Raw genomic sequence first — 24785 nt, 5'->3', positions numbered from 1 at the left:
TGGATTTTGGATTGTGGCACTTGTGGTGGTGGTTGGGTTAGGGTTGGGTGGAGTGGGTGGGGTGGGATAGATTTAAGGGAAAGGGTTTGGGGTGGAAGGGTCTTGGGTTAAATATGATATGAGTCACAGGGGTTCAACACTAAGTTTGATGTTTAGATTGTACCATGCGGGGTGATAGATTAGCACTTCTTAGTGCTCACTCAGATCTCTGATAATCGCTGGTTCTCCGAATCACCGGTTCTCCGCCGGGGATAGGTGGGGGGAAGGGCGCATAGTAGAGCTGGAAGTATAGCTTTTTTTGGGGGGAAGGTTGATGAGTGTATTCAATTTAAGGGCAGATTTGAACTAAACATTATTGGGTAAAAAATCATCACAGCACAGGACCCTTTCAATATAACACACAAACCAATGGGGTTGGTTGAATGGAGAAGGCTTCGACCAACGGCGTCGCATGACACGGTAGTGGCCGATTGATACATCGCAAAGCCTTCTAATCAACCAAGTTCAAGTTCAAGCTCTGCTGGCTTTGGCGCTGCCTAGAGACTTCTGTAATAGACCCTTCACATCTTCAAGATGGGTGATGATACGATGCCGGTTTCGCAGGCTGTCAATAGGAAGTCCAGACCCAGTCCGGTAGTAAACGTCCTTCCAATTCAGATCCTTCTCGTCCGGCACCTCCTCGAACTCCAATTTCAGGACCTTGATCGCACGTCGGCGCCAGTATCGCGCCGAAATGACTTGTTCCCACCGCGGACATGCTGTTAGAAAAGATTCAATGTCACCAGCGGAAAGCAAGTCCAAGATCATCATGACAATATCCTCCGGCGGGACCAGATCAGCCAAGGTCTTTTTAGGATTAGAGCGAAGGCACATTATGTGAGTCGAACGTCGAACCCCACGGCTGAGCACCATCGCTTTTTTCTTCCATCCGGCCAGTAGGCCCACGGCTTCCCTCTCTTGCTGCTGCTTGACCCAGGTTTGACAATCTGCCGGATCCTCGAGTTCGAACGCCGACCCTTTATATTCCTTTTCCCTGTAATGGACTATTAAGCGCGGTCCAATTATTGGCGGCACAGGACCAAGATCAATATATCTCCACGAATTCATCATTCCATTCATGAAAAAACCCAAGTTCGCTTTTATCACGTCTGCGCCCATAACCTGAATCGCCAGCGCCCAACACCGCTCATGCATGGCGTAGCCGCGAGGCTCCCTACGAGTCACATCATATATGGTCTCCATATACGCTTCAATGAAATCGTTTGGCGCTTTCTCCGGCTTCCCAACAAACACCGCATCGCTATCTCGTGGCAAAACCATGATCCCTGTATGGTCTTTGCCTTCGTGTAGTATGCTAACCCCGCTGAGACAATATGTGCCAGCATTGTAGATGACTGCCCCGTTAGCCTAGTCCTCAGATAGGGCAACAATACTCACTCGCTCGATAGAGACCTTTCCATAGTTCAGGGGGGGAGAAGGGCTTGTTCATCAACTCAGATGTATGGACACATACAAAGCTTTGCAGCTTCACTCGATAATTCCATGCCCGGAAGCCGCTCGTATAGGATTTGATCTTGTGTTTTGCTATTGAATCTTTGCAGATCATGCAATTCAGCAAGGGGTCGTGGCTACCTCTAACTAGGGAACCTAGCGGCTGCATGTTGGCTGGACTTGGTTATGCGCTTGTGGGTATGTTAAGATTGGGTGATGTATATCATTGCGAAAAAGGCGGGGTTTTTCCACTTGAGAAATGTCATCCTCACATCACTCCGGACCTACCACAGGATATGTCTCCCGTGGTTACGCTTCCGGATCTCGAGCATGCCGAATGCTAGTTTATCCCTCGCAGGATGTTCCCCTCACTCATCAGGCTATGTTGGAGGAATACTTCTTGCTAAATACCATATGTGATGAAACCACATTGCCGCACTGCTGCTTTATTCACCAGTCACAGGGACCCACTGAACTTGGGATTTACTCAAGATGCGAAGCCATTGATGCTTTGTTTCTGTTATCGCATTAGCCAGGCTTTTCAGCTGGAACATACCAGATTCGAAGCGAAATGAAGCCAATCCCCAGGAAGTGTTCTGCTCTGATATCATCAGACGGAAGATGGTCGCGTACCACATCCAGCTAATTGGCCCTCTCTTGAACAGTAATCCAAACCTCCACATAATCTTGAAAACGTGACAGCATCGTGCCAAGCTGCCTCCATCTTCTGGTTGGAATATTTTCAGGAGGCCCATGCGCGCTGTAAAATGACTTACATCCGTCATTCTGTGATCATAAATAGGGTTTGCCTTCGATCAACGGCCGAGAATACCTCAATATCTGCTCCTGACCATGGTTTCCTTCCGCTGCGCACCTGAGAAATCAGGCACTTACCTGTAAACAGGTTATTGAAACGCTAAACCCTGTATCTCTGTGATCATATGAGCTTTTGTTGATGGAAATAAATAAACAGGCGTGCGCTGCTGCGTAATAATTTGAGAACCTATTTACTTACATCGCCACTTTTATGCTACAGGCACAGGACAGATAAGCTCTCACTTACCCACCATGGCTCTGCAATCCAAAGGTTCCTCAAGGCCAATAACCGTCCTTGGCGCCGGCATCCTTGGTCGTCGCATTGCATCTGTCTTTCTCTCCGGGTCCCATAAGGTACATCTTTACGATCCCAGTCGCGATGCCCTTTCCGCCGCGGAGATGTATATTGAACACACCAGACACAACTTCACCGCGTTGACGCCTGCTCCACATCCAGAAACTGGTCAATTGTCTTCTTTCGCCGATCTCTCGTCGGCGCTCGAGGATGCGTGGCTCGTGCTTGAAGCCGTTCCTGAGAAGCTTGAGCTGAAAATCAAGACATTCGAGGAAGTAGACAGCCATGTTCCGGAGGATTGTATTATCGCGTCGAACAGCAGCTCCTTTAAGTCGAGGCTAATGGCTCCCGCGCTGAGTGAGAAGAGGAAAAGCAGAGTGTTGAACATGCATTTTGCTATGCCACCGGAAATTAATACGGTTGAACTAATGACGTGTGGGAGTACGGTCAAGGAAGTTATAGATGATTTGGCAGACCTCTTAAGAAAGTGCGGAATGCTTCCCGTCGTGGCCAGGAGGGAAAGCACTGGGTTAGCCGTTTCACCCCCGAGCCACGTGGTTCTGCAAAACTGATTGTAATACAGGTTCGTATTCAACCGTCTCTGGGCCGCTATCAAGCGAGAGATCCTCTGTATCTTGTGCGAGGAAGTTAGCACACCCAGAGAGATTGATCTCCTGTGGGAAAACATGTTCTCCGCACCTGGGACTCTCTCACCGTGTCGGTTTATGGATCATATTGGATTGGATACCGTTGCGTTGGTTGAGGACAATTATGCAAAAGAGAGAGGATTGGACGGGAGTATGACTGTGGAGTGGTTGAGGGATGAGTTCATCATCAAGGGTCGATTAGGTGGCAAATCCAAGCTGGGCGGTTTGTATCCTCCCGAGCCCGAAGGCTCAGCTGCGCAGCTGTATGTACTCGATGCTGGATTTGGGGCTAATACCGCACTTGAGCGGGCCTTCTGCTCGGGACGCATTCTTACGCTGTCTCTGAACAGCGGAGGCATGTCAACACTTGTTAGTGGGCTGCCATTGCCAGATGGCATCGATGTCTCTCCTTCCGCGGGACGCATGTTCTGGACGAATATGGGTAATTCCATCTCTACCCAAAGTGGATCTTTGCAGTCTGCCCGCCTAGACGGAAGCGATGTACAGACACTTTTGAAACCCGGAACTGTGCACACCCCGAAGCAACTCATCGTTGATGACGTGGATCACAAGCTGTATTTCTGCGATCGCGGGGGAATGGGCGTGCACCGGTGCAACTTTGATGGGACGGATCATCAGGTAGTCGTTGAGACCGGGTCCCTCAATATGCCATTAGAGAAGAAAGATATGACACGGTGGTGCGTGGGGATCGCTCTCGATCGGGCCAATGGGTACATCTACTGGACGCAGAAGGGGCCCAGCAAATCTGGACAAGGACGGATATTCCGTGGTGGGATCGAGGTTCCAGCTGGAAGGACGGCACAAAGCAGGGATGACATTGAATGCCTGCTGGATGGGCTCCCTGAGCCAATTGATTTGGATATCGATAGCCAAGCACAGATGCTGTATTGGACGGATCGAGGAGAGCATCCGACAGGCTGCTCGCTCAACCGGGTCAACTTGAACGGCGAAATCACCAAGGAGAACTTGAAGAGCAAAATGGAGATTCTGGCGCGACAGTTCAATGAGCCCATTGGTCTGAAACTATCGAAGAATGGCGTCTATGTGACTGACATGAGCGGATGCGTGTATCTGGTGGCCGAAGGGAAGAAGACGGTGGTGGCTCGAGGGGAAGGATGTTTCACTGGAGTTTCCATTCTGGAATAAGATGCTGCTTCGTATTGTAATTACTAAGCGCCAAAATGTCAATACCTGCAATTCCGCCAGTAATTGCTTGTCCGGTGGAAAGGTCCCGGAAAGGACGAGAGAGGAAGACGAGAAAAGGAAGGCGCGCCGGTTCTTCACTTCCCCAACACTCCTTCACAACAGACATCACGACTCGCTCTCTCTCTCTTTCTCCCTCCCTCCCTCCCTCCCTCCCTATGACTACTATCTGTCGTGCCTCGTCTCCTCTACCAGTCGAAAATGGGTCTCGACAGTGATTTTGCCTTCCTCGCTCATCCTGCCTCTCCTGGACTCATCCATTTCTACTTGAACGGACTGCGTTGCAAGTAGAGTCTCGTCCCAATCCCTAGACTTCCTGACACTAGTTTTACTTCTACCTTTATCGGACGGTTTGTTCGCCGAACTGCCCAGATACCGCCCGACTCGGGAACCGAAAAGTTGCTGAAGAGTATGTCGGAACAGCGGTTGCAGGGTAGGCAGACAGGCGCAGACAATGCCCACGCATGGCTCGACACTGGACCAGATGAAGACATCTCCCATGATCCATGTGATATTCGCTGACTTGCTGAGGAACGTCATGTAGTATATTCGAACGAGGCTCGCCATGCAGGCACTAGAGATCATTCCCGAATCGGTCAGTTTCATCGAGATAGCAGCCATGGTTGACAATGTGACACTGTGAGATGGGGTGAAGACATACAATCCACCTAGCATAAAGATGCTGCAAACCAGGAGCTTCTGGGTGGTTCTCATGTGGAGTTTCCAAACGATGGGAATAGGAACCAACAAGATTAGCACATCTGTGGTGACACTTGCTGCAGCATTGCCGAGATAGAAGGGATACATATTAAACACGCATTTTTCTCCATCGGGATCTGCATACTGTGTCCAATAATATGAGACTGGTCTACAGCAAACAAAAAAGGCGATCGTGCAAGAGACACAATATCCAATGGTCAGCCCGACGCAAGTCCACATCGCCTTGTTCATCCCGAAAATACGACGGTAAAAGAGCAATACCGAGAGCTTGATGAGTGGCACGGTCCAGACATAGAAGAGGACATATGCGAAGAGTATCCGGATCACTTTCACCACGCCATGTAGCGGAACGACCCAGACGTGCTTTCCCAGGCCATACTGTCCCCCTGAGAGAGGAGCTGAATCAGCGTTGTTCTATATACCTGTTTTATTGGCATACCGATGATGGTAGAAGCAAAGCTTGCAGTCACACCCAGCTGCACTTATAAGCATAGGATCTCGTTTTTCTGCATTCAAACATACAAGAGAAGCCAGTATTATCCAATCATCTGCGGCAAATGCAGACCGCTGCACTCGCGCTCGGGCAAGAAATCGGAGTCCAATGGCACATGCTGCGATGATATACGCCGAGGTTACAGCGGCATTGTTTACCCCACGTCGGTCCGCAGCGAGGTCTGTCCCGGAGGGGGGTTGACCAAATATATTGCTTGACATTTAGTTGAATGGTGCTGGCTCGAGGAGGCATGCCAGACTGCGAAACAGAAACCAGGTAAGGAAAACACTGGATCTACTCTACGAACTTCGGAGTCCCTGTTTATTTAAGATGCCGCAAAAGCAGGGATTAAGTCTCGCCATGAGAGCGAGAATTTTGGGTGAACTACAGAGTAGCAGAAGCTGATGCCTGCGCATCTCCAATTTCAATTTAAATGTTTAGGGGGTCTGCGGGGTCGTGAAGTTAAGCTTGCTGGACGATTTCCCTCGGAAGCACGGGAAGGGAACAAAGAATCTGGCGTCGATATGACAGCCGGCCCGTGCTATGGGGCCCACTAGGCTGAACTAGAGAACGAGGCCACGCAAGACCAGATATCCTTTTATTAGCCCGCAGGGATCAACGACCGGTCTGGTTCCAGGCGAAGGCATTGGCCCACTGGGGCTCCCGGGGATAACTCAAAGGCGAAACACCCAATGAGTATCTAGACGACAGCAGTTGGCGGAAGCTCTATCGCTTCACTCAATGTTTCTTCCTAGTGAGACTTCAAGGGATAATTTATGGGAGGATCACCCAATGAACATTTAGAGGGCAGCAACATGTGGGAGCTCCAACGCTCCACTCGGAGGGGTTTTTTCCAGGTCGCTATTTTCTTTCTCACTACGGAGTTTGTCGAAGCAAATCCACTCGGCTGAAAAGGTGTCCAGACACCAAGATAGGTATTATAGTGCTAGTTCCAGTTCTGACGCACTAAAATGCCACTACGTCTCAGTTGTCAACGCTTGAGGCGACTAACAATTCCAATATACAGGGGTTAAACAAGGATATGTGGTGACACCACCCTGATGTCGGCGTCTAGACTGAGCCTCGAGATAATTCAATTGGCTCTCATTCGCAGTCGGGCCGGCATGTCCCACGCTCAGCTGCTGCATGGCTCCAAGAGAGGAATCATGGCGGCACAGCAGCTAGACCAGCGCAATGGCGAGATGGGTGGTGGTGTTGGTGTCAGAATGGTCCACAGGGAGGCCTCTCATCTAACTAATGCTACGCTACTTGGGTTGAACTATTTGGCATAAATAGGATCAACATCCCGGTCATCGACAGATGATCAGCGAGTTCACGGCTCAACGCGCCCGAAAACCCCCCCGAATTGAGAACCTTCCTAATCTGCCAACATCATGCCGTCCAGGGAGCCTGTTTTCAGCGAATCTGCTGAGTGCAATGTGGATCCCAAGCGGTTCGCCTTTACCCCTCGAAAGCTCAAGATTGTTTGCATTGGAGCGGGTTTCTCCGGATTGATCCTGGCACACAAGTTGCAGCACGAGCAGCCCCTAGACTTTGTCGACTTCACAATCTACGAGAAGAACCAGGAAGTCGGAGGCACCTGGTTTGAGAATATATATCCCGGAGTGGGCTGCGATGTACCCGCTCATAGTTACGTATTCCCCTTTGAACCCAATCCGTTCTGGTCAAAGTGCTACGCCGGGGGCGCCGAGATCGAGGAGTATATTTTGAAGACGGTGGAAAAATGGGAATTGAAGAAACATGTTGTCTTGAATACGCGACTCCTCGGGGCCACATGGAATGAAGAACACGGCAAATGGAAACTAAAATTAGAGCAAGACGGCGCATTTCTTCAAGATGAAGCCGATATTCTCATTAATGGAGGAGGAATCCAAAACCGGTGGAAGATGCCTGACATTGCTGGTCTCGACCAATTTAAGGGCAAACTCCTACATACAGCTGCCTGGGACAAAACCTACGACTGGACTGGCAAAAGGATTGCAGTCATCGGCAATGGCTCCTCAGCTTTACAAGTTGTGCCTGCACTGCAGCCCAAGGCCGCCAAAATCGTCAACTTCATCCGACAACCAACTTGGGTATCAGTCAACCTTTGCCCCGACGTGACCAAAGATGGCATGGGAACCAACTTTGAGTACACCGAGGAAGAAAAGGCCAAATTCCGAGACGACCCTGAAGGCTTCTTGGAGTACAGGAAAATGGTAGAACGCTCGTGAGTCGCCCCTGTCCTCCCTTCATCACATACACCCCCTCTTCCTAATAATCATTCGAAACAGCGTCAACACCGTCTACCGATTAATGCTTACTGGCTCCGAGCACAACCGGGGTCTCCTCAACGCCATCTCCGGCCTAATGCAACAACGCCTCAACAAAAGCCCACACCTCATCGACAAGCTGATCCCCAAGACGGAAATCGGATGCCGTCGCCTTTCGCCGGGAGACGGATACCTCGAGTCCATGCAGGAACCCAACGCGGACTTCTGCTTCGACCCCATCGAGCGCATCACAAAGACGGGTATCCAAACCAGCCAAGGCGAGCAGCACGACTTCGATCTGATAGTCTGCGCCACAGGGTTCGACAGCACCTTCATTCCGGCCTGGAACCTTGTGGGTCGTAATGGCCGCCAACTCACCACTGACTGGAAAAACACCCCCCAGGCATACTTCTCCATCTGTGCGGGCGGTGCCCCCAATTACTTCATGTTTGCCGGTCCCAATTGCCCGATCGGACATGGCAGCGTCCCGCAGATGTTGGCCTGGAGTGCGGATTACATGCTGCAGTGGGTGAAGAAAATGGGCCGCGAGGATATTCAGTATGTCCCCCCCCCCGATCTCCTTTCATATCCCAGGCCTGTAACAAAATATACCTCTCTCTACTAACACAGTACCAGATCAGTCGTAGTCAAAGACTCCGCCATCCACATGTACAACCGCTACGCGCAAGCAAACCTCAAGCACACTGTCTGGAGCACAGGCTGTCAAGCCTGGTACAACAATGGATCTGTAGTCACGGCTATGTATCCCGGAAGTGTTCTACACTTCAAAGGCATGTTACCTGCCCAGCCCCATATGCCCTGGGGAGTTAATTCATGGCTGACTTGAATGATAATTTCCCCTGGTATAGAGGCTATTTCGACTATCCGCGGCGAGGACTTCGATATCCGGTACAGCAACACCGTAAATCCGTTCGCGTTTCTGGGTAATGGGGAGCTGGTGTGGGAAAGAGAACAGGGGGGTGATTTGGCTTATTATTTGAAATAGTAGCAGTACATAGTAGTAGGTTTTGACAAGCTTGTTGGGGGGGGGGGGGGGTGTTCATGGGTGTTATGTATGAGTAAACAACGTTCTGGCTAATTTGATTCCATAATATGTTTTTTTTTATCCATTATCTGGAAGGGCATCCGGTAGGTAAGATGGATGGCTCCACGACGGGGAAAAAGAAAAGAAAAAATCTATGACAAGAGTGGGATTCGAACCCACGCCCCTTTCGAGACTAGGAATATTCGGATGAATATGTGTGATCAGGTACCTGACCCTAGCGCCTTAGACCGCTCGGCCATCTTGCCCGTTGATGTCAAAGAGGCGGCTTGTTGTCACTTTGAGTGAAGGATAGTAGAAGGATGTGTTGAATTCAATAAGTTATGGGGCAGGATGGGAGGGGGGGGGGGGGGGGGTAGACAGTGTGTATTCATGTTCAATTATTGGATTCGATGACATATACCTACCTACCAGGTACCCAAGATACCAGGACCGTCCAAAATAGGTAGAATATTACAATACAGAAGGGTGGACGACGGGGGAAAGGACCACAAATGAGTCATAAATTACTGATGATGCAGCTCCACGATGCATGCATCTAGACTTCTCAACTCCAAATATGTACGACTGGCTCGCTTCACTAAATTTGACACCACAGCCCGTTAGCGATGTGATACAGGGTAAGGATAAAACAACATAGAACGAAGCCCATGAATCATGAAAAAAGAAAACCCGGCTAGTAGCCTTCCTCCTCGCCCTGCTGGTAGACGTGTCGTGTCCGCGACGGATCTTTGCGCATGGTTTGGCCGGAGCCGGTGAAGCCCACTGCTGGAGTTAGTGTCATGTCATTGACGAGAGGGGGTGATGGATGAGGGGGGTGACGGTAACTCACCTCGGGCATTCGGCCCATCACCGGTGCGGAACATGCTATCCTTACGTCCCAGCTTCCCCTTGCTGGCGAAATCCTTCCATTTCATCTTGCCGGCTTCCAGCTCCTTGTTGGCTTTCACCTTCCTCGGCACCTTGGAAGGTCGCGCCGGCCCATCGCTCACCTTGCTCGGCTCCTTGCGGGCCTGGGTGGCCAAGGCGGGGTTGATGTCCGCGGCGGCGGAGATCACGCTGGCGTGGGGCGGCTGCGGAGCCGGTGATTGCGAAGAAGAATTGCCTGAGCTTGCATCAGCCTTGCGCTTTCGCGATTCATTGGCGGAGATGGGCCTGATGTCTTTGGAAGTTAGATTCTCCACCGTGCCGTAGGACTTGAAGGAGACGAGGTAGACGGGGTTGGTGGCGGAGCCGGTGATGGAGGTGATGCGCGCCGGGTAGAACGAGTTGTCGCCGGACACCCAGCGGGCGAGGACGTGTTCATTGACGGCGAAGGAGGTCTGGATGGCTGGCTCGTCGGGCTGTTCGACCGCTGATTTGCGATAGGTCGTCGGGGTCGGAGTCTGGGAGGTATAGCTGTTGCTGTTGTTGTAGCTGTCGTTGTCCCTCGTGCTGCGATCCTTCGCCGCGGTGGGTTGGGGTTGTTGGGGTTCTGGCGCGGATGGTTTGAGTTCGGCAATGGATGTTTCGGTGAGATTTATAAGTTCTTCCAGCTCAGTTTTGAGACTCTGCAATTCCGTGTTGTCTGGGTCTACCTGCAAACTCGATTGAACGGTTTCAAGCTGAAGGCATGGGTGTTAGTCGGGACTGAGGATGAGGATGGGGATGCGATGCGATGCGATAGCGTTTTGGCGCGTACCTGGAGCTTGAACTCCTTGACCTCTGCCTCCAGGGCAGCGATTTCTGACATTATGGGTGTGGAGACGGAGAAGAAAGGAGAAAGGAACGTAATCAACTCCGGGTTGAAGGCCAAGAGAGGGATGGAGACGGCGATGGTGGAGGGAGATGATGGAGGGAGATGGATGGGTTGGGCTGGAGCAAATCTGAGGTTGCAGATGCGGACAAGCGGCCGTGGCGGGGCCCCGTGGCGGTTTGTGTCACGTGGCCTTACACCGCCACAACCAAGACGGGCGGGTTCAATGGTCAATGGCTGTCAGCTCCGTGTCCAACTCTACTCTCTACTGTGTGCAAGATACTCTACGTTTCAAGCAGTTCCTACTAATCGGAACCCCCTCTCCAGTCCAAATAAAGTTAACCAAGGTTACAGTCATGGCGGACAACGGAGGATCAGAAAAGGTCCGACTTTAAGCCTAGCCTGCATCGGAGTGCATCCACTAGACTACGGGTCAAACGGGCTGGTGTCCGCTCCATAGTAGTCGATCTTCACGTCAGTCGGAACCGGAACTAAGGACAACCGATGGCGTGAATTATCTATTGGCCAGAGACCAGCCAAGTGTCCGTCCTACAGCGTTATCGCTCATCCGGCCAGGTGCACGGGGAACGGGGAACTCTTGGGCAAGCGGTGTCAGATGGCTGGGTCAACCAGAGACGAGAGGAGTCGTCAGTCGTTGCAACCTGGCCGCCGCCACAGCCTAAACCTTAGCATCGGAGATCGAGATCCTTTACGGGCTCACACCGCTTGCCCCGGTCTGGCTGGCATTCAACAAGATACATGCGAGCTTCGGCCACTTTTTCTGTCTCCCCGGGTGCTGGTGATCCTGTATTATCTCTTCTATGTGCTCCATGACGGAGAACAGGACTGTTGACGTAGGTTGAGTCATCCGCGGCATCCGAAATCGCACCACAGCGATCGTCTGGACAGCGCCCTGTCTGGGCGGTGAAGTCATCGCGACAAAGAAGCCGCGTGGAGTGGCGCAACATGAGTCACTCGGAGGAAGACTAGGAGAGATGGCTCAGGAGGCCGGCGCAGGGCAATCTCGGACGGGGGACTAACCCCCTGATTAAATATCTGCATCCTGTTACGGTAGGCGTACAGAAGATACGGGGTACTAGGTAGAGAGATATCTAGACCGTGTCGAGGCAGGGATGGACCATCGATCGGGACGGGGTCGTATCAGTTGGTGCCAATCAGCCAACGTGGAAGAAGATGGGCGGGCACAGAAAATTGAGGCGCTCCAGGTTGGATTTCTAAGCAGCCTGAAAGGTGGACTGGGGGGAATGGGGGGGTAGGTGACTGTGATTGGCTGCTCTACCTCCCCCGCTTTTTCATACCCAATCATCGGCGTGGAATCTGCCGGGCGGCACCAGTGTGACAGACAACCTCAGGCAGAGACCGTTCGCCCCCTCCGCGCTGAGAAGATTCCATGCATTCCATCCGTCCATTCATCCATCATCCATCCATCCATCCATCCATCCATCCATCCATCGTTCTGACTACTCCTGAGACTCGAGCCCTTCTCCCCCTACCCTCCCTCCCACTCCCTGATTCATCCGGCCAGACCCTCCACGCCTTTCCTCGCCTGCTTCGGCGCCTACTACTGCATCCCCTCCCTGCTCGGATCCATTCCTCTTGCATCATCCTCCCTCCTCGTCTCACCCGCAAAGCCCCTCTTTCCTCTCCACGAGTCCGGTCCCGAGTCGCATTGGGCCTGCCTCCTTTTACTTTCCTTACTTAGTCTTTACTACGTACTGCTAGTCCCGTTGCTTGGTTCGTCAGACCTCGTTGCGGCTTGTGCGTCTCGGCTGCTTCTCTTCGCCTTTCCTTCACGGATTGCCGTCCTCGATCTGGTCTCTCTCCCAGCCTCACCTCACCTCTCCGCACCACTCCCTCCCTCCCCCAACGCTTCGCACCCATCATCGTCTCCCGACACCACCAACTACCCTCAACTCGACAGCTGTTGTCTTGTTCAACACATCTACAACCCGTTCCATTTCGCGTCCCTGCCAGGTACTATCGTACCGAAGCCCTCCCCCTCATCCATTCCCCATTGCCGGGGCCAGCCTTCGATACCCACGAACGGGCGGGAAGCCCGGCCAAACCCTCATCGAGTAGGCGATTAAATTGGCAGCACGCAGTCCAAGCGACTTCATACATAATCATCATCCTCAGCGCTCCGCCAACGTGCTTTTATCTTCCCCGCTTTTAGCCTGGTCCGACACGACTACCCGTAAGCAAAATGACCGACTACAACGCCCTCTACCAGCACAGTCTCTACTTGTCCCCTGATCAACAGGATCTCCTCCTCGCTGCTCTCTCTTCCAACAATCCGCCTCAGAAGCAGCAGAACAACACTCAGCCATCGGGACCCAAGTCCGATCCTGAATCTACCCCTGGTAACGCCTCATCCGCGAGCTTCAACATGAGTCCTGCCTTTGACCCCTCCCAGCCTCACTCTGGGGGCCTGGGTTACGGGGATGACGATAGCCCTTTTCTCGACTTCAACCCCGAGCTCGACTTTGATCTCCAGGGCTCCGAGAACCTGATCGGCGATCTCCCCGAGAGCTTGTCGGAAGAACCTGAATCGGGCGAGAAGAGAAAGGATATGGATGAACCCTTGGATGAAAATGAAGGGTCGGGCAAAAAGCGGCGCGAAAGCGACGACAAGGCGGCCAAGAAGCCGGGAAGGAAGCCCTTGACTTCCGAGCCAACTTCGGTACGTATCCTCGTGATGGCGATACCGGTGACGTAGTGGCCACCCTGGTACTAACCACCCTACAGAAGCGCAAGGCACAGAATCGGGCGGCGCAGCGGGCATTCCGTGAGCGGAAGGAGAAGCATCTGAAGGATCTGGAGACAAAGGTGGATGAGCTGCAGAAAGCGTCGGACGATGCTAGTCAAGAGAACGGGCTGCTCCGCGCCCAGATTGAACGTTTGCAGGTTGAACTGAAAGAATATCGCAAGCGTCTCTCGTGGATGACCACTGGAAACGGGGTCTCCGCCATGAATGCCATCCCAGGAGCCCATTCCAAGGGAGGATATGGCCTACACAACAACGACTTCATGTTCGACTTCCCCAAGTTTGGAGATCTTCCGGGCTCGCAAATCTTCAATAACAGCCCGCTGGCTAGGACACAGCAAAACAACACCAAGGGAGAACAGCCACCAGCCGCACCCCGTAACCACTCCTATGTTCCCGGTGTCCTGAGCCGAAACGCTCTGAACGGTCAACGAGCCAACAGTGTCGCTGGGTCGCAGCAGGGATCCACCCCCGGCTCCATGACGAACGCGACTCCGAAGCTGTCGTCGGTCCACGGCGGTAGCCAGTCTACCTCCACGCATGATGTCTCTAACACTGACTCGCCATCGTCTTCGTCCGATTCACACCAGAGCCACGGTATCTCGTCCAGTGGCACCTCCCCAGAACCGACGACGAACTCGCCCGCGACCAAGCTGCACCACCACGATCCCCACGAAGCCTGCACTTATGCCTCCATCAACGGGGAGGAGTCATTTTGTGCGCAGCTTGGTATGGCATGCGGCAATATCAGAAATCCCGTTCCCGCTGTCAGGCATAACAGCCAAAGCGCTTCGAACACCCCCAATGAGCCAGCTACCCATGACGAGCCTTCTAATGAAGATATTTCCGGGCTTGATACGCTCGCTGAACAGAACGGTGGCCAGTTTGATCCCGTGCTGTTTGGGGATTGGCGTGAGCCCCAGGATGCGATTCTGTCCCAGGACTTTGGAACTTTCTTTGATGATGCGTTCCCCCTTCCGGATCTGGGAAGCCCTTCGCACAACCTCACTGAAGTGACCAACCAACCGCCAGCAAAGAAGGACCTGATCGCCGAGATCGACAGTAAGCTGGATGAGGAGGAAATGGTACCGGGTGAAGACAAGTCTCTGATGTTGAGCTGCACGAAGATTTGGTATGTTTTTTTTCCTTTGCTAGACAACTACGTCATGCTAACCCTTTTTTTCTCAGGGATCGTCTGCAATCCATGGAGAGGTTCCGCAACGGCGAACTCGATGTCGATAACCTGTGTTCCGAACTACGCATGAAGGCCCGGTGTTCCGAGGGCGGGGTGGTCGTCAACCAGCAGGATGTGGACGATATCATGGGACGGGCCAAGTAGTCCCCCGGGGAAAGCACGACACGGAGCAGCCGCGTCGCCCGCCTGCCTCCGTCGCCACTCTCCTTACCATCATTCTGCGTTTCAGATACCCATACCTATAATACAACACCGTTGTTGACGCCGTTACGACAAAAGAAAATGGATACGAGAGGTTTCGAATGAACGCAAGGGACGAAACCTTGGAGTTCGCCCGGATATTTACCGCATTTCTCTTCTCATCTCTACTGGATATTCTAAGACTCCTGGAGCAAAGCAAATCCCTGCCACTTAAATATCTTCATTTCCACTGTACCTTCTCATTTTTCGTCTTCCTTTCTTGTTTTAAATCCGCGGCCGGCGAACGGGAGGCACGGTTTGTTCAAGATAAAATCTTCTCTAGGAAGCCTCGGGTTGGCAAACTGTACACCACACACACACACACACACACACACACACGGTACCTTCGGCGTATATGTTCCTTGCGTATTATTGGCTGTGGCGCGTGGGTTGGACATGCACTGCCAACATCGTCATCATCCGCTACTAACCGTCGAGCATCATCGGAGGTTTTATTCCTCTGCACTAGCTGGTGCTGGTGCTGGACTGGTTCAATTGGTGTCTGGTCAACATCCACCCACCCATGTGCCTGTTCAAACCAGCAGGAATTATTGAGGTTTTTTTTTTTTTTTTTTTTTTTTTTTTTTTTTTTTTTTTTTTCACTGGCATATTTCAGGTCAGGTCAGAACAGTCTGGTCTTGGAAATATTATCTCGTTGGTTCTCACACTTGATTTGATTCTTGAGTCGTGTTGTGTCCTGTCATACCATATCATATCATCTATCTAGTGTATATCTCGAGTCTATGGATCTGAAACTAATAATACTCGAGTTGTCTCTACTCTTTTCTATTCTAGTCTAGAGAAGTACTTCTCTTTCTATGTATTTGCTTCATTATGAATGTATCTTTCATCGAACACTTCGAGGCAGTAGATAGATAGTATATACGCGCCCACCAACCATCCTAATCATTCCTAGAAATACTACTAAATACATACATAGCCCGCAGTCCGATGTACATGTAGCAGATCAAGCACATTATCGATCGATCTATATGCGTTCTGATCAACCTCTGCCTACGTACCTACTTACCTACCTACCTCCTTACCCAGTCTACTACCAGAAGCTAAAGATAGATAGATGAATAGATAGATAGATAGCCAGACCACCCATCCATCCAAGTAGTAAACAGCAACCCACCCATCAACAAAAATACAGAACCTACAAAGGGGGAGGAGGGAAAACCGCTGAAGTTACAAGGGTATCGATATTGGTGGTGCGATCCAGGCAAATAACAAACAAATAACAACAAAATCAAAGAGACTAGAAAAAGAAGAAAAAAAGAGATGTAGTAAAATACAAAAGAAGTCAGTCAGATGCAGGTATATCATACCTGTCTCTGATGTTGTCTCCCACTCTTTTCCTTTAGGAATTTGTTTTCTTTTTTTTTCTCTTTCTCCTCTGGGGGGGGGAGGGGGAGATCAATCGATCGTTCACTCCTTTTCTCTTCCTCTTGGGTTGTTTTGTTTTAGAAAAGAAAAAGAAAAAAGAAAGAAAGGCAGAGAAAAGAAGAAAACAACCTCAATGCTGAGCATCGCTTCGCTTTTTTATTTCCGTTCCGTTTGCCCGGCCCACCAACCAACAACTGATGAAAAGAACCATGTCATAGCATACCATACCAAGCTCGCTTCGCCTGCTTCCTCTGTCCCCATCCCCGTCTGTCTCTGTCTCCCCCTGCTTGCTGCTTCGGATCCACACCAACCACCACTCCTGAAGCCCTAGGGATCCGAGCGGGATGGAACCGACCAATCAATGGGGGGAATGAGAGATCAATCCAGTCGCCGGCGCGAGTGTCTACTAGGAAAAGAGGAAGATAAATGGGAAAAGAAGTTTTGACGCACATCTCGCTGAAAACAGAAAAGAAAGAAAAAAGGACAATAAATGTTAAGAAGGGCGGAGAAGACATCCGTTGTCAAAGTATCACGACAATAGAAATTAGAATATCGATCGGACACCCGTGGCGTAGATGGGAAGGAACCCCGGGCGGGAAAAGAGAAAGATAGATGGCTCAGGGAGAAAACAACACTTTCGAAACGAAAGGTAAAATGGGATATTGGAGAAACAAAGGTGGACATGAATTCAGAACGGGGAATCAAGCACATTCACACTTCAGGCGTCGCCTCCAGTCGCGGCCGGCTTGTCACCCGAGGGCGTCGATGCCGAGGGACCAGACTCCGAGGCAGCTCCCTTGTTGAAGCCACCGCGACCACCTCGTCCTCCCCGTCCACCACGGTCGCCACGGCCACGGCCCCGGCTGAATCCGCGTCCCCGGTTAGTCTCGCTGTCACTGGCTCCTCCACTCTGGTAGCCGCGCTGGGAGACATTGCCGCCCCGGTTGCTACCCTGCCACGTGCCAGCGTTGCCGCGATGGCTGCCACGGTCCTCGAAGAACTTGATGTTGGGCTTACGGGGCTGGTTGGCGGGAGTGGGCTTCTTGTGCTCCGTGGGCTGGTGGTCCAGAGCGGCCTTGGCCTCCTCGATAGTCGAGAAGGTGACCACATGGTTGTACTTGCCCCACTTCTCGATCTTCAGCACCTTCGCCTTGTCGTCCTCCGGGAAGAGTTCGCGCACAGCCTGCTCGTTGTCAACGTTCGAGACGAACAGGGCGTTACTCTGCTTCTTCTCCACCTTGGGCAGGGGCGACTCAGACGGCTTGTCGGTGCCATTGGCCTCAGCCGGAGCTCGCTCGGGAGACGCAACGGAGGGCTGGGTGGCAGGGGTGCTAGCGGGCTGTGGGGTGGCAGGTTTGGGGATCACGGGAGCAGGAGAGGTACGAGTGGGAGCGACGGCGGGAGTCTTGACCTGGGCCTGAGCCTGCGTGGGACGCTGCTGGGGTCCAGGGCCACCTGCGTGCACCGGAATAGGCTGGGCCTGGCCGAACTGAGGAGCAGCACCCGGAACGCGGGGAGAGGCAAGACCGGGGGCAGCGTTGGGAGCGGGAGCAGCCTGCCCGGCAGCAACAAGCTGAGGCTTTCCGGTACGGTGGGCGAAGTTGAAACCTTGGGCGCGCATTTCGGTAGCGATCCGGCCCGCCTCGATCTCAAGGACCAGGAAGCCGAACGCCGCGTCCGCCAAGTTGAAGTTCCACATGTTCTTGAAGGCGCTCTCGTCGACCTGACCAGCTGCGTTGCCGGGGGCGGTGGGTCCACCGAACGGGTTGCCGCCGTTGGGGACGGTAGGCATCCGGTTCACCACCTCGAGAGCGTTGTCCAACAGGGTCTTCTGAGCCTCATTCTGAGAAATGGCGGCCTCGACCTCACCCCGCACGGTCTCCCACACATCATTGAACGAAGCTTTCGAAGCGGCGAGCTTGCCACGGTAGTGGTCCAGGGAGGGGTTGACGGAAAACTCGTTGTACGACGAGCCGTAGCGGAAGTGCAAACCGGCGGAGACGGAGAAATCCGCCTTCAGAGTGACGGAGAGCTGGTTCAGCATACCCTCACGGGCCGGTGACGCATGCGTGACGAAGATTCGGGTCTCCGACGGGTCGTATACGCGGTTCGCTGTGTCAATCAGCTCTCCCATCTGCAGCAAGGTCGTCCACATAGTGCCTTGGCCACCCGCAATGGTAGTCTTGCCCTCGCCATTATCGAACAGCTTGTGCATGACCACCGCACCTCCCAGACCCAACAGACGCAGCTTGACGCCGCCGATATCGAGCAGTCGCGAGTTGGCTTCATCGATGATGTGCAGCTTGTCAACCTTGTACTCCCCGGAACGGAACTTCTCCAACACACGGACATCCTCGCAGGCACCCCAGACGGTGTAGACAGGAACATCGAGGGTCAGCCGCTTGTCGAGCAGCATGGGAAGCTCTGAGAGGGGTAGCTGGTCGGGCGTGAATCGTTGCTTAATGGACTGCTGGGGAGGAGTCTGGGCGATAGTCCGCTTCACATTTTCGGGTAGCAGAGGAGAGTATTGGGCCACGTGCTTCAGGGTCCTATAGTTTGCCAGAGGAGCCGCGTTAGTAGATCCAATCACATGTAGCGGTGCATCACAGCTCTGAAGCAAGCTTGACGGATTATCGGGGAGGCCGGACTGACTTATCTGCGATGCGCTCGAGCGAAGTATCGTCGTAGAAACCAAAGTCACCGGTGTGGATGATGTGGTCGGCACGAGCCTGTCTGGCGAGCTCATTCAGAGACTTCAGATTACCTGCGTCACGGAAAAAGCAAAACAGCGTTCCCAGGTCAGCTCGATCGTGCTCCCCGGGGCCGGGATCGCCACCGGAGGTGTATCCGGGGACACATACCTCGCACGTCCGCAATACACAGCACTCTGACGGGGCCGTTCTGAATGATGCGGCCATTGTTGGGGAGGAGAGGAGCGGCGCCGGGGACAGGGCCCGAGGGTATGGCACCGTTGGGGAGAGGATAGCCTTGGGGAGCGAAGTTGTGTGGGGGACGGGGCTAGAGTAGAAGCACGCGGTCAGCAGAAGGCCAGTAGTCTCTCACTTCAGCACGTAGGGAGATCGCCGAACGCGTGGTTGGGGTTTGGGGGAGGGGGGGGGGCATGACGTTGGACAGCCAACAGCTATTGGGGGGGGAGGGGGGGAGAAGAAACGAGCAGGAGCACGTACAGAAGCCATGAGTAGGGTCTAATGAGAGGTCGGGGAAACGAGAAAGAAGGAAGGCAGTGTAGATGATGAAGCAGGAGGAAAGAGGAAAGAAACGGGGCGGAGAGGAAGGGAGGCGAAGAAGAAAAGACGACTGGGGAGAGGAAGAAGCAAGCACAACGAGGCGGTTTACAGACTGAGCCAGCGAGACTCTGAGTTGCTGGGCCGCCAATCCAAGCCCGGCGGCTTAGGTAAGCGCCAGGGGCAGCTCCCAGCGGGCGCAAGGCGCAAGGGGACCACCGCTGCACATTAACCATACTTTCTTCATTCACCTTACGCATCCTCCAATTTCAATCTCCTTGACCGTTTCTTGCAGACATGTCGCTGCTCTCCTCCGGGGCCCGGTGTTGGTGGTACCGCTGGTAGCACCATTCACTCCCAGCCCTGGGCCAGACTCTTTCCTGAGGCACCATCCGGCAATCATACTTCCTAAATTGGAAAGGCACAATAAACACTCCGACCGCATGAGACCTTCATGATATTCCAAGTGATCCAGATTGACCTATCTACCTAAACTATTGATATATACATTCACGAGCAAGTCGTCTCCCGCAGAGCCCCTGCTCCGCCCATCGGACTCACAGCTCCTCTCCCTGCTGATCAAAGAAATCTTGGTCGTCGTTGCTGCCATTATCATTACCTTCGCCACCGCCCAACACCTTTCTTGACACCGCAGCCTGAAGAGACTTGGGCCCTTGTAGTGCCATCAAGGCAAAATGGCCACCCACTGTCGGGCGGGCGCGGCACAGCACCGGCACCCCCGGACTCCTCCCCTTGGCGGAGGTGGCGATGTATCGATCGGAGAACGGCCAATGGTGTTTGCCGTTTGTCATGAAGGCCCACAGGTCATCAACAAACTGATCTCGCGTGCTCCGATCGAAAGTGCCCGCTAACCACATGTTCCAGTCCGATTTGGCCCAGTCCTGCCGGTTATCCAAGGTCACCCCGTACTCGGCTCGCACAGACCGGAAAAAGGTGCTTCCCATTTGGTAAGCGGCCTCGGGGAAGGTCTGCAGATTCAGGAGCGCATCAGGATAGAGGTTGTAGGGGATCTTCCATGAGGCTGGCTTGTTGGGGTACTGTAGCACGAAATGTGTCTTCTTTTCGTCCGTTCCACGGCCCTGCGTGAAGAACAGATCGGCTCGTGCCTCGCCAATCCGCGAGTATTCGTCAAGTCCAGTTAGTTCCCCAAATGCCTTGATGCCAACGGCAGCCTTGATGGCGAGGTTTGTCTCATTGGCTAGAGCACCGGCGGCGTCGTTGGACGACAGCTGCTCCGCAATATTGACGCCGTTGTCCACCAAATAGTCCGCATAACCTTGCAGAAGGTCGGTATACTGAGCGGCCCATTGCGTGTCACCCGTGGCACGAACGTAGGCAAGCATCAGCACCATCAGGTTACCACATTCTTCAATGGGCATAGGTTCGGCTTCCTGGTTGTCATGACCAATAGCGTTCGGGTAATGCTTGCCCATATCGTGGATGACATATGGCTTCTTCCAGCGCCCGGCGGCGAGATACCGCATCATCGGCTCCAGCAGGAGTCGGATATAGTCCGGGTCCAAAATATAGTAGATAGGGAAGGCCGGCATGATGACGTCCACGGTATTGAGGTTCCCATTGCTGGAAAGCTCCTTGATGAACGCAAGCACGTCGGTGACGTCGAGGTTATCATTGGGAATAGTCAGCTCCATTCCTCCATATGCCTGACGAGCCGACAGGGTGACAATATCCGCGTACTTCTGACCGGCGGCAGCTTTAGCCTGCGTAACCATTTCTGAGTCCAGAACCAAGGACTCCTGGAGGGCAGCCGGGTAGTCATCGAGGAAATATGAGACCGCCTGGTAGGTATCCGGAAATTGAGATCGATAATATCCAGTGTATGGCTTGCCCAGGTAATTTATGGACTCTTCCCGTACGTGTCCCACGGCAAAGTTGACAGATTCTCTTCCAGAAACCGTCCCCAGATCGTGTGCAAGCGCAACAATTCCTCCCGGAACCCAAGGTTTATTGTCATCGACCAACTTTCCAGACTTTACAAACTGAGAACGCACATCTCCCCGTTTCCCCGAGGCGAAGGAGAGCTTGGACGTGGCATTCGGGCGAGATGCTAAGATCGCCTCACCCCAGGTAGCCATATCGCTATCCTCCGAGAAGGATGTGGCATTCTTCACTCCCAGGGAAAACATGACGGTCGAGTTTACATGTTGAAGATCTCGAGTAGTACTTTGCGGCTTTCCAGTCCATCTTCCATCAATACTCGAGTAAATCTGAACATCATTAGAGGAAGCCCCAGATATCGAAACCGTGAGATAGCCTAGAACAACAGTCAGCTTCCCTGGTCGGTCGCTATAATATCGGAGAGCATCTCACTAAACGGAAGGGACTGTCGCAGGTAATTCGAGGGAGCTATCGGCGAGAAAAAATCCAACGTAAAATCCACGGAACCAGCAGTGAGGATAAACACCGAATGGGTCGCAGTATACTCCGCACTCCGCACGACACCCGGGCGGATGTGCTCGCTGGGGTTTTTCACACTCAGCAAACTGTACGCCTGGCCATCAATACGGGCCATCACCGACCATGTGAGACTCTGCCCGGCCCAGAACTGGGGCTCCGCGTACGGCAACGTCTGCACTTGATCGCTGGGCATCCATGCCGAAAGGTATGGGCTTCGAACAGCCAGAGGATATGATGGAGGCAAGGCCGGCTTATGGGTGACGAGATCCCGCTCGCGCGTCGTAAAGGCTGACAGCACCATGGTAGCGAGCGAGCCGAGTCCGAGGTTCCTAGTATAGTCCAGATACATGGCGGGCTAACTGTCCCGGGGTTCCAGCCGCGGGTGTAGGTTAATAGATAGGATGGGGACCGTCAGACCGCATGGACGAAGGATAAATATAGTAGGATTGATTGTAGGTTGCGGGAACGAGGGCGGAAAGAGCAAAGGCCACCAGAACTGGAGACGGGGCGAGACAGGTCAAGCGTGGAGAACCCCTGGCTGGGGGGGAGGAGAGAGCTTGTCGATCGTGGCTGTCGTCAGCCGTGCATTTCGTCATTGGCAGTTGCGCGGCGCGGCAGGAGCGGCCAGGCGCTCTGGAACCCCCGCCCGGGCTCTGGGTCGCTTGGCGACGCGCGGTGGAGACGGTCGCATCATCGGATGATCGGAAGTAGAATTGTGTTTCAGATAGAATGATATCATGTCGAATGGTGAGACGATGGGGGGCAGTGAGAGTCTGAGGAAGGATCGAAGAACGCCAGGAGAGGAAAAGCGAAAGGGAGTAGAGAAGCTCGGGCGGAATGCGGGGGACCGTTGGGGGCTGATTCGGGATTAGTGCGTGGCTGCCATCTACACAGTATACACAAAGTCTACACAGTACGTTTGATCTCTAGGGAACTTTCGCGGGTTTCGTTTTCAAATCGGTTCTCTCTGGGGTCATTTTGTTCATAAGATATGTATATTTCTTATATGACATTCCTGATGTTTTTCAAGCAAGGACATAAGATGGTGAGAATAACAAAGACAACACTCCGTTGAGAGCTCATAGTTGAGCCTTCTCGATCCGCCTGCCAATCTCGTCGAAGTGGATCTGCTTCCCCGTCACCAGTGCCTCCTGGAGATATGCCCCAATCTCGACAGCCTTTACCGCATTGGACAGCTTGAGCGGTAGCGGGGTGTTATCCAAGCAGCAGGCCGTGAACTCGTTCGATTCCCTCGTAAATGCAGCTCCAAAGCGACCGTGGAAGTTTGCAGGAACTTCACGAGTGATGCCATTGGCGTGGTAGTAGTTGACAAAGTTGCGTTGGGGGTTGATGTTGACAGACAACTTCCCCTCGGTGCCAATAACCTCTGTTGTATCTTCCTGACCATGAGGCATCATCCGAGAGCAGTAGTAGTAGGCGATCTTCCCATTGTGGAACTCGACAATGCCAACGGCATTATCGTAGTCTTTGTATTTCTTCAGCTCGGGCTGAACCGCTGTGATTCCATGGGCGGAAATGCTCTTAGGGATTGAGTCCTCGCCCATGAACCACAAGGTGAGATCGATGTCGTGCACAGACATGTCAACGAACACCCCACCAGACCATGCAGCGTAGGCAACGTAGAACCCGGATGGGTCGTACTTGTCGCAGGTCTGGCTTCGAACGATGGAGGGCCGTCCGATCAATCCCTGGCTGATCTTATCATGTACCTCCCGGTAGGAGTCATCGAACCGCCGCGAGAACCCACACATCACTTTGAGATGCGGTTTGGTCTTGACCTTCTGGGCAACGGCTCTGCACTGGTAGAGACAGACAAAGTAAACTTATGAAAGTAAAGGGACACGGGGGGACAAAACTGAGGGGGGACATACCACTTCAACATCAATCGACAATGGCTTCTCGCAGAGGACGTGCAGGTCACGGTCGATAGCTTTCATCGTTTCCTCAGCGTGCACAGAGGTGGCTGTCCCGATCACCACTGCCTGCAACTCGGGGTGGTCCAGCATCTTGTCGTAATCATCGTACAAAGTGACACCGTAAGGCTCTAGGTTCTGCCTTCCCCAGGCAATCTCAGCCGGGTCGGGAGAGAAGGCTGCGATAAGGTCGGCACGAGGGGTTTGGTGCAAGAAGTTGTTGACGTGGACCTTGCCTATCCGGCCCAGGCCAGCCATACCGACTTTTAGCTTCCGGATAGGCATTTTGCAGGAGTGGAATATAAATGAGAAGGGCTCAATAAGTCGAATGGAAGCTGATTGGGGTCACAGGTTTGTTACTCTGCCGCGACTTGGATGGATTAGACTCAGACCCTTAGGATGAGTTCAAGGGTTTGTATATCCCTTCATCTTTGCGATTGATTGCCGGTAGATTAACGATGCTGAAGGAAATAATTCCCGTCTTTGGAATTGAGACATATTACATGCGTAGATTTCCATAAAATTTGAACGGTGGATGGTTCTCTGCAGCGTTGATGCACTGAAGCGGAGAGATCGTGAGGTCGATGCGACAGACAGGCAAAAGCAGGACGGACAGAGTTGCCTTGTGAGCAACGGAAAGACTTGCCGTTCTCATTGGGAGACAATTGACGGGTCTGATTGGACGACGCGCAGGTTATACATAACCGCCGTAGGGCGTTCCCCGCACAGCGCGCTTTGGGCAAGGCTCTCCGTCTCCGGGTCGCGCCCGGTCTCGATGCTCATCTCGATTTACGGCCAGTC

The 24785-nt window shown here is 53.0% G+C and overlaps 8 protein-coding genes and 1 non-coding gene across 9 annotated transcripts; 3 read left to right on the top strand and 6 right to left on the bottom strand.

Annotated features, from left to right (window-relative positions):
* Positions 1–510: 510 nt before the first annotated feature.
* On the bottom strand, positions 511–1660 carry BO70DRAFT_397891 (uncharacterized protein; the record flags this gene model as incomplete). The annotated part of the gene is made up of 2 exons (XM_025546742.1): positions 511–1394; positions 1438–1660. The coding sequence occupies 2 exons, from the start codon at positions 1658–1660 to the stop codon at positions 511–513; spliced, it is 1107 nt and encodes a 368-aa protein (XP_025397763.1).
* An 860-nt stretch (positions 1661–2520) lies between these two features.
* BO70DRAFT_380825 (putative 3-hydroxyacyl-CoA dehydrogenase) lies at positions 2521–4416 on the top strand (the record flags this gene model as incomplete). Its single annotated transcript, XM_025545430.1, has 2 exons — positions 2521–3131; positions 3186–4416. Exons 1-2 carry the CDS (start codon positions 2560–2562, stop codon positions 4414–4416), a joined length of 1803 nt encoding a protein of 600 aa, XP_025397762.1. The 5' UTR covers positions 2521–2559.
* Positions 4417–4638: 222 nt separating this feature from the next.
* On the bottom strand, positions 4639–5907 carry BO70DRAFT_295136 (putative integral membrane protein Pth11-like; the record flags this gene model as incomplete). The annotated part of the gene is made up of 4 exons (XM_025539500.1): positions 4639–5047; positions 5135–5579; positions 5633–5669; positions 5716–5907. 4 exons carry the CDS (start codon positions 5905–5907, stop codon positions 4639–4641), a joined length of 1083 nt encoding a protein of 360 aa, XP_025397761.1.
* Positions 5908–7080: 1173 nt separating this feature from the next.
* BO70DRAFT_388388 (flavin-containing monooxygenase) lies at positions 7081–8965 on the top strand (the record flags this gene model as incomplete). The annotated part of the gene is made up of 4 exons (XM_025545985.1): positions 7081–7916; positions 7981–8517; positions 8596–8750; positions 8829–8965. 4 exons carry the CDS (start codon positions 7081–7083, stop codon positions 8963–8965), a joined length of 1665 nt encoding a protein of 554 aa, XP_025397760.1.
* Positions 8966–9159: 194 nt separating this feature from the next.
* On the bottom strand, positions 9160–9270 carry BO70DRAFT_t205. Its single transcript has one exon. It is a non-coding gene; the product is annotated as a tRNA-Leu (tRNA).
* A 238-nt stretch (positions 9271–9508) lies between these two features.
* On the bottom strand, positions 9509–10815 carry BO70DRAFT_363552 (uncharacterized protein). The gene is made up of 3 exons (XM_025543598.1): positions 10704–10815; positions 9855–10626; positions 9509–9787 (listed from the first exon to the last, which is right to left on the bottom strand). Exons 1-3 carry the CDS (start codon positions 10752–10754, stop codon positions 9699–9701), a joined length of 912 nt encoding a protein of 303 aa, XP_025397759.1. The 5' UTR covers positions 10755–10815; the 3' UTR covers positions 9509–9698.
* Positions 10816–12731: 1916 nt separating this feature from the next.
* On the top strand, positions 12732–15060 carry yap1 (putative bZIP transcription factor AP-1/Yap1). The gene is made up of 3 exons (XM_025548660.1): positions 12732–13458; positions 13524–14674; positions 14731–15060. The coding sequence occupies exons 1-3, from the start codon at positions 12982–12984 to the stop codon at positions 14879–14881; spliced, it is 1779 nt and encodes a 592-aa protein (XP_025397758.1). The 5' UTR covers positions 12732–12981; the 3' UTR covers positions 14882–15060.
* Positions 15061–17084: 2024 nt separating this feature from the next.
* BO70DRAFT_372320 (uncharacterized protein) lies at positions 17085–22399 on the bottom strand (the record flags this gene model as incomplete). The annotated part of the gene is made up of 9 exons (XM_025544843.1): positions 17085–18915; positions 19019–19130; positions 19228–19384; positions 19539–19684; positions 20101–20105; positions 20173–21332; positions 21363–21476; positions 21510–21928; positions 21964–22399. The coding sequence occupies 9 exons, from the start codon at positions 22397–22399 to the stop codon at positions 17085–17087; spliced, it is 4380 nt and encodes a 1459-aa protein (XP_025397757.1).
* A 671-nt stretch (positions 22400–23070) lies between these two features.
* Positions 23071–24599, bottom strand: BO70DRAFT_363547 (putative NAD binding Rossmann fold oxidoreductase). Its single transcript, XM_025543597.1, has 2 exons — positions 23943–24599; positions 23071–23870 (listed from the first exon to the last, which is right to left on the bottom strand). The coding sequence occupies exons 1-2, from the start codon at positions 24267–24269 to the stop codon at positions 23130–23132; spliced, it is 1068 nt and encodes a 355-aa protein (XP_025397756.1). The 5' UTR covers positions 24270–24599; the 3' UTR covers positions 23071–23129.
* Positions 24600–24785: the final 186 nt, after the last annotated feature.

This window comes from Aspergillus heteromorphus, assembly GCF_003184545.1.
Source record: "Aspergillus heteromorphus CBS 117.55 chromosome Unknown BO70scaffold_19, whole genome shotgun sequence".
NCBI classification, from domain to species: Eukaryota; Fungi; Ascomycota; class Eurotiomycetes; order Eurotiales; family Aspergillaceae; genus Aspergillus; species Aspergillus heteromorphus.
Note: the sequence above shows the minus strand (reverse complement) of the source record. Positions and strands in the feature narration are given on the sequence as shown.